The sequence below is a fragment of the Danio rerio genome, chromosome 1 (genome assembly GCF_052040795.2).
Source record: "Danio rerio strain M-AB ecotype USA chromosome 1, GRCz13ab, whole genome shotgun sequence".
NCBI lineage: Eukaryota > Metazoa > Chordata > Actinopteri > Cypriniformes > Danionidae > Danio > Danio rerio.
Window position 1 is genome coordinate 22,236,178 of NC_141021.1, and position 12,593 is coordinate 22,248,770.

A 12,593-nucleotide genomic window follows, 5' to 3' on the forward strand; every position below is an offset into this window, starting at 1 on the left:
GATGTTTTCCTGAAACATTCAGTTTAGCCTAAGCATCCGCATGTTTGAGTCAGGCAGTCGGATGCACCTGTGTGCACGCACACACACTCTTACCTTCACAGCTCTTCTTGTCAGGAGCCAGTTCATATCCAGGATCACATGCACACTTGAAGCTTCCTAATGTGTTCACACATCTCTGTTCACAGCCTCCATTATCTGGCTTCAGACACTCGTCTTCCTCTGTTTTAATGACACAGACACAGAGTTACATCAGATGAATGGATGAGAGCCAACACATCTGCACAATGTGTGCGTGTGTGTGAGCGTGTACCTTTGAAGAAGTTTGCAGCAAAGCCTGCTTTATTGACAGTCCCATCAGAGACAAATTTCATCCAGAGGTTGTTAGAGGTAGAACGAATATCTTCAGGTTTATCATAGCCGCAGAATCGACCAATCAGAGGGCTGTTCTCTGACAATCCATCTCTAACCTCCAAATAGTCGTATGCACAGCTGTCATGCCTTTCGATCTGCACAAACAAAGGCATAATACACTAAGTGTTAATGGCATTAGCATGTCTTTGGCACCTTAGGTGTCAGTGCTAGGAAACAATCCAAAGAAAACAGGATCTCAGGCGTCTCTTATAGTATAAGGGCCTACTCACACTATGCCATCCGTACCGTGCCCAGGCCCGTTTCCCGGATCGTTTGAGAAGTGTGAGTGCGCTGAATCGGGCTCAAGCACGGTTCACTTGGCCGGCCCTGGCCCGGTTGGAAGAGGTGTGCCTGAGCGCGGTACACTTGGGCTTTGGCGCGGTACGCTTGTGTGTGAGCGCGAAACGCGCCAAAGCCCGAAACCGAAAGCGAGACGTGACTTTTAATGGACTGTTTGATATGGATTTATTAATCATTCTTACTGTTCAGTGATCGAAAACTGCCGTAGTTTATTAAAGACGAGAACTCCTCACAGCACGCCAGCTGCGCGCCTTCAGCAGATCTCCTCATTCTTGCAGCACGAGAGCTTAATGATTGTTTATGAGCGCCAAAAGTGGCGGATCTGTTCGGTAAAATATCTGACTGTGTGTCCCCGCATCCCTAAGGACTGTTTGGCGAAATATTTGACTGCATGTCACTGCATAACAAACGACTGAAACGATATAACTAGAGAAATCTCCACTGTGCTGCTAAATGAGAGCGTATGGCAAGCCGTTTTAACATTTAAACCTTGTTCTGACTATCCATAAATATATTTAGAGATATAATTATATCTTTTGACAAGTCATTATTATAATTCGACTTGTCAGAATTACAATTAGAGATATCTGCAATTACAATTGTACTAGTACGAAATCAGATTGGAGATATCTGCAAATATATTATGACTAGTCATATTCCTCCATTGACTTCCATTGAAAAATATTTGCAGATATCTCTGAGTTTTGACTCGTCAAAAATCCAATTCAAGATATCTACAACTGTAATTCGACTATTAGTAAATTAATTAGAGATATCTTCAAATATATTTGTAAATATCTCTAAATATTACGAATTAAAGACATCTGTATGACTAGTAAAAACTTAGTTAGAGATATCTTTAATTACAATTGTGACGGGTCAAAACTCATTTAGAGATTTCTGCAAATATTTTTCAATGGAAGTCAATGGAGGAATATGACTAGTCATAATATATTTGCAGATATCTCCAATCTGATTTCGTACTAGTACATTTGCAATTGTAGATATCTCTAATTGTTATTCTGACTAGTCGAATTATAATTATGACTAGTCAAAATATAATTAGAGATATCTCTAAATATATTTATGGAGTCAGAACAAAGATTTAAATGCTAAAAAGGCTTGCCATAGAGAGCGCTTCTGAACAGCGCAGCAGCGATGACGTAAGCGTGCCGTGGCCCGGTATGGTGTGAGCGCGGGCCGTCGGGGGAGACGGGAGGGGGGACAAGCGTGCTTTGGCCCGGTTCGAGGCAACTGTACCTAGTGTGAGTACGGCCTAAGCCAGGCTCTTAGGTCTGCTACACGTCCTGCTCTTTATAGATTATATGCGTGCAAAAGAAAGTGTGATTGTGTGTATGCAAAGGCAGAGAGTGTGTTTTCATTTCCTCTGAACAATTCGACACCTTTGACCCACTGACACACACAATGGTGTGCATACATAGTTATGACTTGTAACGACATTCTGACGTTTAAATGTAAATAATCAAACGTGACTGTCTTGTGGTCTCACGTACCTGCAGGCTCATGGAAAATGGGGTTGACATGCATCTATAAGTGTGTATATACCATAAGAATAAACATAAATCTGACTTTAAACAGCACACATGTAAATAGTGACGTCTCGTTTTTGAAAAGGCTATAGTGAAACAGAACATGACAGGTATTATAAAAAGAGTACTCATGCAGAAACTTCACCTCAAAAACCTGAAAGCTTAAGCCCACGCTGTAGCCCTCAGACACTGTGATCCTCCACACACACTCCTTAGATGGGCGATAGTCATCTGGATAGTTTGGAGACTGAATCTGTCCAGAGTCCTTGCTGATCTCCCCTCCACATATTGCTAGAAGATACAAGGAGAAGATAAAACACTTTGTTTTGTTTGATTTTTCATTAGTAAAAAATGGTCTTATTTGTGTATCTAAACATAAAACTATTTGTCAAAATTAGGATGTTAAGATTTTAAATATTTAAACATTTTTTGTTAAGCCCTGCTCATTTCTTCCATGATTTGGTTGTCTAAGACATTTTTGCCAAATCCTAAAATATTCCTTAATTCCTAAGCTAAAATCTATCATCTTTGATAGTTGGTTTGACATGTTTACTAAGTGCTTCTTAATGGCCATTGTGATCAGATTTCAGACACTTTCTGTCACGGTTGTGGATTCATCTGCTCCTTATTTGAAGTGTCTGCGTTGTGTGACAGTTCATTATTATGATACGTGTTTCTAAGTATGTGTGCCTTTCTCTCTCTGTGTTTGTGTGGGTGTCGCGTGGCTGTCAGTGGGTGTTTGTTTTCATGTCATCAGCTGAGCGGTCACATGATCTTTGTTACCGGAACTGTTCAGTGCCTCCAGCCACTCACCAATTTTCTGTCTATTTGTGAGAACTATATTAAAAGACTTTGTTTTTCTTGCAATTGGGTTCCTCCTCTTTTATGTCACGTGACACTTTCAATGTGATTTCAGCTACAAGGAGAATCAAACTAATAACCAATAGAAGCGCTGAAACTGATGACACAATCAGCATGCCAACTTTAGATGGATGAAACCAAACTTCAGGAGAGTTTTTTCTGTCTGTGTTTGGTGCATCTTCATTGTCATTCAATCCAACATTTCTTGCAGTCTGACGTGAAGATCTGTGCAGACTGACAAGCTTCAATCATTTCATCCCTGATTTGGTCATCTAAGACAAATTTGGAAAATCCTAATAAATTTCTGAAATCCTAAGCTAAAATTTGTTATCTTTGATAGTTGGTTTGACATGTTCAAGGACAGCTTCTTAATGGCCTTTCAATATGGTTTCATCTATAAGAAGCATCAAATTAATAACCAATAAAACCGCTGAATCTGATTGCATCAATCAGCATGACAACTTCAGATGGATGATACCAAACTCTGGGTGAGTTTTCTTCAGTCTGTGTTTGGCACACCTTCATTGTTGTCCAGGGGTTTGTTTCCCAAACAATGACATAACTCGCGGCTGAACTATTATAGTAAGATGCAGTGGTTTCACAGATCCATCGTTTGAACCTCGTCAGGTATAAAAAAAAAAAAATCCAATATTAGCTTTGGTAAAAACATGCACTCGTTTTCCACATTAATTTAAATATTTGTAATCGACACATACAGGAGTTATATATGCTTCCTTTACAAATATTGTTGAGTATATTCCATACAAAATCACTTAGCTAACACATATACTAATATCATATATAATTTGTTAATGGTTGTAGGCCTAATTTACAGTAGGCTATTTATTACGAAATGAAAAAAAATCCTACCTAATAATAATATTTTATTATTATTATTATTATTATTATTATTATTATTATTATTAATATTAAGTAGGTTTTTTTTTTTTAAAAGACTACTTTGACACATTTAAACCACTGCAGATGTGTATATATATATGCGTGTATATATTTGTTTGCTTGTTTTCACAAGCTTTGGAGCGGTAACATAGCCTAAATTCCACTTTTAAATAACAGGTCACCTATAGCTTTTATCCTGAGTCACAGCTGTGTTCAAAATGGCATAAATGTTTTCAAAGTGCACTACGAAGGGAGCGCAATTGTCAATATGAAGATCGCTAAAACTTATCTGTAAAAAAATACTTTTCTTTTTTTTTTTGCAAATTACACCTAAGAAAGATGACTTTAATGTTTTTTATTATTATTATTCCAAGTTTAAATGTTGGAACATTCAAAAGGAATAGGACATGGGGGATAACGGGGAATAAAACACAACCAGAAACTATGTTGGTTGGTTAACGAGGGTTTTCGGAAACGCACTTCAGTTTGACATTTCTTACAGTCTGACCTAGGGATTCAATCTGTGCAGTCTGACAAGTTCCAATTATTTAGGATAATTAAAAATTGTACAGTGAAGACTTCCTTTTATATTAGTTTTAAAAAGATCTGAAGTTAAAGTTGTTACTTGTTTTATGGCCAGTAAAATGCACATAATCTGATAGTGTGTCTTGATGCTGATTTCCACCCGTTATTAAAAACAAAAGAAAGAGAAATAGTTTTGGCCAAGTTTTCTGGTTGCGTAGGTAAAAATCTGATGTGAAAACACACACCTTCATAGACTGCTGCAAATCCCTTTCCAACCCAGTTGCTGCTGCTTCGAAACTCAATCCACATCCGACTGTCTGTAGAGACCAGAACTTCTGGAATTTTATCACCGCAGAACCGGCCTGCACAGATATGCACATATGCACATGTACACAATAAAATGTAAATGATTTTGCCCCATAAGCATGCTTTGCACTTGTCATACATGTAATTGCTTAATATATTCCAGCAGTTATATACCCAGCAATGGCGCTTTTCTCCAGTATCCGTCACGAACCTCAATGTAGTCATACCAGCACAGGCTGCTCTTGTAGAGGTCCATAGTGGTGAAGTTTAACACTATCTGAAATAGGCAACACATACACTTCAGAACACACATACTGGATCAGCATTTTTATCATCTACAACCTTGTAGTGAAGACAATTACAGGAAATAATGGGTTGAAGATTGCAGATACAGATGAATGCAGAACGGCTCAGTGCCTCTAGAAATGTAATATTTAATACAGACAGTCTTACCTTCTCCCCAGGTGTGACAGAGATCCTCCATACACAGTGTGTATATGATGGGTATCCATTAGGATATCCTGGAGATGAGAAATTCCCCACTGAGTCCTGTAGTGTTTCGCCACATGCTTGAGAACAAGAGCAAGAGACCAACACAATAACAAGAATAATATGAATAATGAGTGTACATACAAAAAAAAACATTCAAAAATATTAGTAATTCCATTTATAATATAACGACTTCACATGTCAGAAAAAATAAGTAATTTCAGATTCACTTCAGATTCAGTGAATGACTTATTAGTGCAAATTAACTACTTATGATTAGGGCCAGACAGAAACTGCAGACAGCGAATATTGTAGATAATCTGCAGATTTATGCAGAATGATTTTAGGATTATCATAACTAAAACTTAATATTTAAAATAAAAAAATACAATTTTAACTTTTATTTAATGTTCACAAAGCAAATCCAATTAGATCCACTTGTGAGGTAAACAAAGCAAGTCTCTCATATAATATATCTACTAAAAGGCTATAATATTACTGAAATTAATTAAAAAAATAAATAAATATAAATTTAAACACGATTACACAAGTAAACAAATACACTCAATTATGGGCTAAAAATCTGTGGATTTCGTGTCGGCCTACTTATGAATCTTTTGACCAATTGACAAAAATAACAGACATCAAAAGAGGGATCCATTAATGGGACTACAATGTATGTGCTGTATGTTCTTCTTTATCTGTGTAGTCTGAAAGACAGCACAACAGAAAGATGTCACAATTTGGCTATAAGTGCTTGCGCCATAGTACCATGTGCTCAACAATGGCGAAGCTCCACCACTAAATAGCAATGCAAGAAACCGATACACACACACACGCAATAAAGTAACAAAGACCTATTGACTGTCCTAATGAGATCTCAGGAGCAAAACAGTGCAGGATCGGAGAGCATATTCTCTGTTCAAGACAAGCCAAATCTTCTGCTAACATTGGCCAAATGTTCCTCCCAATTAGCAATGTAGCGGTTGGCCAAACATTCGCCTGAGAGGCCTCTGTTTTCAGTCAGAGCTCATTTAACAGTGGTTGCATATGGAAGTGCTTTTGGGTGTCAATTTCTAGGAAATCTGAATATAAAGTCATAAGTCACGCATTAAAGCTGTTACCTTTAGCTTTGATGAAGAAGTAATTGTACAAGTAACTGTACTGTGGTGTTAGTAACTGTAATATGGACAGGGTTTCAGGCGGCCGCTGGGATCAGATACAATATCAAAGACCCGGTGGTGTTACAGATTGTAACAAAAAGCTGAGGACCGGGGGCAGGGTGAAACTATAGGAGTTTTCTAGGATAAATAACAAAACGGGAGGGTGGCGGGACATGGGTCTAAAATACATAAGCCTCCCAGGTAAAACGGGAATGTTGACAGCTATGCTGATAACCTGTATGTAACAGCAGAAATATGAACTTTGGATTTAGAACAGTGTTCACTTTCCTCAAATAAAACAAAAGCAGATTTGAAGTGGAATGTCCTAGCAGCTCTTTTTTCCATAAAAAACGATCAATGAACATTTATAAAGTCAAGAATGAAAAATAATTAAATAAATAAATATAATTAAGAGAACTGGGTAAGATAAATTATGTACATTCATGGGACTTTTATTGTGTTGTTTGTCTTTTTTGTTACCTTTCTCTTCACTTACAATAAAGCAAATAATCTAATATATCTTCTCATTTTGCACATGCCCTTTTTAGTATTGGATAGAAAGTGCCCTTCCAAAATGATAAAAAGTGCCCCCGTGTCACGACACACCCTCCGTCCCGCCCTTCAGTAGGCGCACGACAACACTGCTCTTGAGTACGCGCGCTCAATCCCCCTCCCCCGCTTTACAGTACGCGCGCGACAACACAGCTGATCAGAACGCGCGCGACAACACCGCTCTTCAGTACGCGCGCGAGAACACCCCCCCCCCCCCTCCCGCTCTTCAAAAAGTTTATCCTGTGCGATTAATTGAAATCGAATCGCAATCGAAATTTGAAACATTGAGATTAGTTAATCGCAAGAGGCAGCGACATGAAATATTGTTTCATTTCCCCACCCAGAGCAAATTAGTGACTTTCGTCTTTGTGTGACAGTCTTACTAGCCAATTAAGTGAGCTCATGTTCGTTTTGCCCAATCAGAATTGCACAGCTGAACTATGTGAAACGCCCACAATAAAAAAAAGAAAACAAACAGGAAAGCACAGGCAAGTGGCATAATGGCGTATGCTGCTTCAGAAGCATTAATAGACAAATGAATATCAAAGAAAAACAACATTGGTAATTTGGGAATATTTTGGTTTCAAAGTCAAAGACACCGAACAAAAACAGGTCATTTTTAATAGCTGTTGCAGAATTGTCGTCATTGACAAAAATTAAAATTAAATCGCAAATCAAATCACAATATTTGTCAAAATAATAAGAATAAAATAAATAAATACATTTTTTAAAAATCGCAGTTAGATATTTTCCCCAAATCGCACAGCCCTACTGGACATACTTTCCTGAACAATGAAAGTGGTCATTTAGTTCACCAATTTTGTCACAGACAGTGAATATGGTGGAAAGAGGAGAGCTTTGTCTTTGTATGTGAAGTAGGCCATGCGTCACGCTTTTACACACACACACACACACACACACACACACACACACACACACACACACACAAATATGAGTGCATGAACTCAAAACAATACAACAGTGAAGAAACACACTCATATGCCATTTGCATGGACACACACACAGACACACACACACACACACACACACACACACACACACACACACACACACACACAATCAGTAGAGCAAGAGGGTGCTATCATGCTCTTTGTCCCCAAAATGTCAGGGTGGCCCTCCTCTTTGCAGGGTAAAAAGGACATCCTTACACCCATTTGCCAAATAACTTGTTCTATGTATGGTTGCAATTTAGAGCTTTTAAATGGTGGAGAAAACACCAGAATGGAGAGAAAATAGAAACTCCAACAGAGATTTGAATGGCTCAGCCAGGACATAAACCAGAGAGCTTCTAGCTGTGGTGCAACAGTGTTACCCACAGATCCGCCGCAAAAAAGCACATGTGTATCATAAAACTGACAAAAAGCAAATTATGTCATGCAAGCTAACAGACATGCATGCATAATATTATCAGGAGACACTACTATGCTCATTAAGTGTAGTCTTCCTCCTGTCGTTTGCACCTTTTCTCTGCCTTAAATTAAACTTTCTCCCTCATATAAACACATGCTGTAGGCCTACCTGGGCATCTGTACAGCTTCTTGGCTTGCGATATATCCCCTTTACTGAGCCTGGTTCTCTGACCAATAGCAGGCCTGACGCCATTCTCGTCACGAGAGGGAAGAATCGTGTCCAAAAACATTCCTCTGCGGAAAAGAAAGACAAAAGGGAGCGTGCTTAAAAGAAAGTTCTGAATTAAATTACTGAGTGTGAAATTCCGTGTGTGTGACAGAAGTCTCACCTGGAGAAAGTGTTTCTGGCATAATGCATGATGCTGTCAAAATCATACGGCTCACCAAGAGAGTTGACATCCCCTGGTTCCATCTTGATGAAGTTATACTCCTGACCTGAGCGCACACAGATACACTCGCATTTAAACAGATGGGCTACACTCACAAAGCCAGCGCTTAGGATTGAATTCTGACTCTTGAAAAGTCATTTTTATGCCACAATTGCTTAAATACTGTCTGTGTGAGAAAATAACTGAAGTTAAGTATCTTTTTTATTCTTCTGATAACCATGAATAGTGCCTGAAACCACTGTGACACTAACTAAAATAAATACAGAGGACAGTAATTCCAATAACACTGAAAATTCTTAACATAACTGACACAATGTTATTCATGTCCAAAGCGGAAACTCAAATGTTAATTTCAAGAGTTCACACTTGGATATGCTTGACACTAATAGCAGGTTTGGCATGCTGTCCCGGGAGAGAACCCTAAGCTCGGAGATAATTAAGCCCAAGGCTCCTGCCTGGTCAATAAGCATGTAAAGGAGTCCAAGATCAGGTAGGTCCTGAGAGTCCCTCCTGGTAAAAGGAGTAAAAGGAGGAGATGGGGTGGAAGGAGGGATTATTCCAAAATGATGATAATGTAGTAGGGCGATTTTGGTCTGATTGGATTATTGCTGATTACAGATAAAAGGCCAGCTGCGATCAATCATTTCATGTGCTCCTCTCAAAATTAGATTATAAAACTTCACTTAATGGCATGGTTTGTGCTGGCTTGAGTGGTGAGAAACGACCAGAAATCTTGTTCACTATATTTAATAAACATATGTACATGTATTGATCTATGTGTGAATACAAGCCTATATTACAAACTAAATAGTTTTTATTTTTATTTTAGGTGACTGAATAAACTACTTGATTTATACAGCTCTTTTGAAAAATGTTAATAATTGTAACAGAAACCGATAACAAAAAAATTAAATATTAGAGGAATATGAAATATACTGTAATAAATATAACAGATGTATTTATGAAAATATAAGTTAAATTTCAAAAGTTAATATACTGATGTATTGATGATACTATTGTCAACTGAATGACTCACAGCTGATTTTATATGTGTGTAAAAGTTGTTTATAAATCCTTTGTTTATCCTCTGTAATTAAATTTCCCACAGTTTTTTTTATCAGCAGCAGGGTGTATTATTAATGGACTCCTCACCGGCTTTTGCAAAAAGACAGTCAGACAGTTGCAGCTCATCCAGAACGCTGCTGTCAAGATTCTGACCAAATCCAGGAAATCAGAGCACATTACACCTGTCCTCAGGTCTTTACACTGGCTCCCAGTTACATTCAGAATAGATTTTAAAAGTATTACTACTTGTATATAAATCACTAAATGGACTAGGACCTCAATACATTACAGATATGCTGACTGAATACAACCCTAAGAGATCACTCAGATCACTAGGATCAAGTAAACTAGAAATTGCAAGAGTTCAGTCAAAGCAGGGTGAATCGGCTTTCAGCTACTACGCCCCCTACTGCTGGTATCAGCTTCCAGAAATGATCAGATGTGCTCCAACATTAGGCACTTTCAAGTCAAAACTGTAAACGCATCTGTTTAGCTGTGCCTTTACTGAATGAGCACTGTGCTCTGTCTGACAGATCGCACCATTATGTCTTTTCTTTTTCATTCCTTTTCATTCCAACCCGTTTTTAACACATTTTATTTTGTTTTTATTCCTTGCTGTTTTTATTTTCTTTTATTCCTGTTTACCTAAAGCACTTTGAATTACCATTGTGTATGAAATGTGCTATATAAATAAACTTGCCTTGCCTTGCCTATTCATTTTTTAATACTCCAGGTTCTGCACATTAGTCATTTTTTAGCATCTATTACAAATCTGAGCCCTTACCAATGATGACTGTATGATTTTGGGTTGCATATTTTCACACTGAATACAACTGAGGATCTTGTACAAAACTATTAAAAAGGGTGAAAACATTCACCAATGCTCAAGAAGACAATATAATGCATTAGGAGCCAGGGGAGTATCAACGGAAGCAAATGGTCAGACTTTGACGGAAGACTTTTAGTAGTATGTCCAAATTCATAGAAATTGAAAAACAGTATGTGAGAAGTACCCGGATGCATACTTTAGAAACTTGTCGGAAGTAGTAGGTCATCCGGGTACTTCTCACATACTGTTTTTCAATTTCTATGAATTTGGACACTTCGCTTTCCCATAATGCGTCATGGGAGAATTTATAAATAGGAGTGAATCGACGTAACTGATGCGTGTAGGTCATGTGATGATGACAAAATGGCAGATGTAGTCCATCCGAGTTCCATTCATACTACTGACGTTCATATGATTTCGGACAGCCATGGACTTTAAATTGGTTTAAGCTTAAATAAATTTTTGAGCTACCTGGATTATATAATGTCTTTAACAACAATGAAAATTTTTAATATGAACCAAGACTGGAATCCATGTGAAACACAGCTGTATTTAACTAGAAGCTCCTCTGTAGGATGCAGACTTGAAGACTTCAGTCATGCATTACCTGGCTGGATGTTGTCCCGGATGATGGTCACATGATCGTCACGGTCAGGTCGCGTGTGTTCATGCCAAAAGCCGATCACATGCCCAAGTTCATGAACCACAATGCCAAACTTGTCACAGTTTTTCCCTATAGATATTGCCTGGGGACCATTTCCACGGCGGCCGACATAAGAGCAACACCTGCAAAATCCCAAAAATAAATAAATAAATGAATAAAATAAAAAAGGTTAAATCTCAGGCCTAAAAAGTGATCTCAATGAAAAGTTAACTTTTTTTTTTTTGGTTCCCTCCACTCTCGAATAACTGTGGTTATGTCACAGAAGTGCCGTGATGACTGTCTGTAATAAGGGGGTGATGGGAGGTGAACTGGGCAAATGTTCCGTTGTTTGGGATGTTGTAGTTTACTGCAGGGTGAGCAGCGGATTGAGTGAAATGATGAGAGCTGATTAACGCTGATTAGGGTGAGTTAGGGTTAGCATTCAGATCCTTGCTGTGTTGTTTCCTTAACAACAAATAACCAAGCATTCTTCACCTTTGACCGAGTGCCACAGCAATGAATCGCAGGACAAAGAAAGAGGGAAAAAATGAAAACAGGTGGGTTCAAGATTGAGTTCCAAAAACAGTGTTTTACACCTCAGTGTAATGCTGATTAAATTGTGCTGTACTGTGTGAATGGTGAATAAATTTGGCACATTATGGGGAATTGTTTCCGTTACTGTATTTACATAAGCCTGCAAATCTGATTATTGTTAACAACAATATTGCAAGCAGCCTCACAACCCTGCAAGGTTTGTGCTCTAGCTATGCTTTCATATGTCACCGGTTAATGCAGTTTATTTCATGCTGTAGATTTATTTATAAGCCATATGGGATTGACTGTGCTCAGTGTGGCAATGCGGTAATTGACAATGCTGTAATATGATTTGCCTTCAAGTGAATGTGGAAGAATTGTAATTATGAAATTGTGAAAGGTAGAGTGACACTCTTTTTTTATTATTATAAGAAATTCTGGATGGCGCACGAGTTGGGAGTGTTGAAAAGGGCATGTCTATTTGAAACATGATGAAATCCCTTATTTATAAAACAAACTAGATAGACAGATAGATAGACAGATAGATAAACAGATAGATAGACAGATAGATAGACAGAGATTGACAGAGATTGACAGAGATAGACAGACAGACAGACAGACAGACAGGTAGGTAGGTAGATAGATA

At 38.1% G+C, this 12,593-nt stretch overlaps 1 protein-coding gene across 2 annotated transcripts in view; it reads right to left on the minus strand.

Moving 5' to 3' along the window:
• The window catches only part of tll1 (tolloid-like 1), an 86,857-nt gene that overhangs the window by 29,087 nt on the left and 45,177 nt on the right, over positions 1-12,593 (minus strand). Inside the window, exons 6-14 of one of the 2 annotated variants that reach the window (XR_015475720.1) lie at positions 11,378-11,556; positions 8,817-8,922; positions 8,597-8,721; positions 5,307-5,422; positions 5,028-5,130; positions 4,793-4,909; positions 1,994-2,552; positions 311-633; positions 94-219 (exon numbers count right to left, since the gene is read on the minus strand). Coding sequence is in view for 1 of the 2 variants with exons in the window: in NM_131010.1 (NP_571085.1) it covers positions 94-219; positions 311-506; positions 2,407-2,552; positions 4,793-4,909; positions 5,028-5,130; positions 5,307-5,422; positions 8,597-8,721; positions 8,817-8,922; positions 11,378-11,556 (1,214 nt within the window). In the remaining variant the exon portion in view is untranslated. 2 annotated transcript variants of the gene reach the window in all.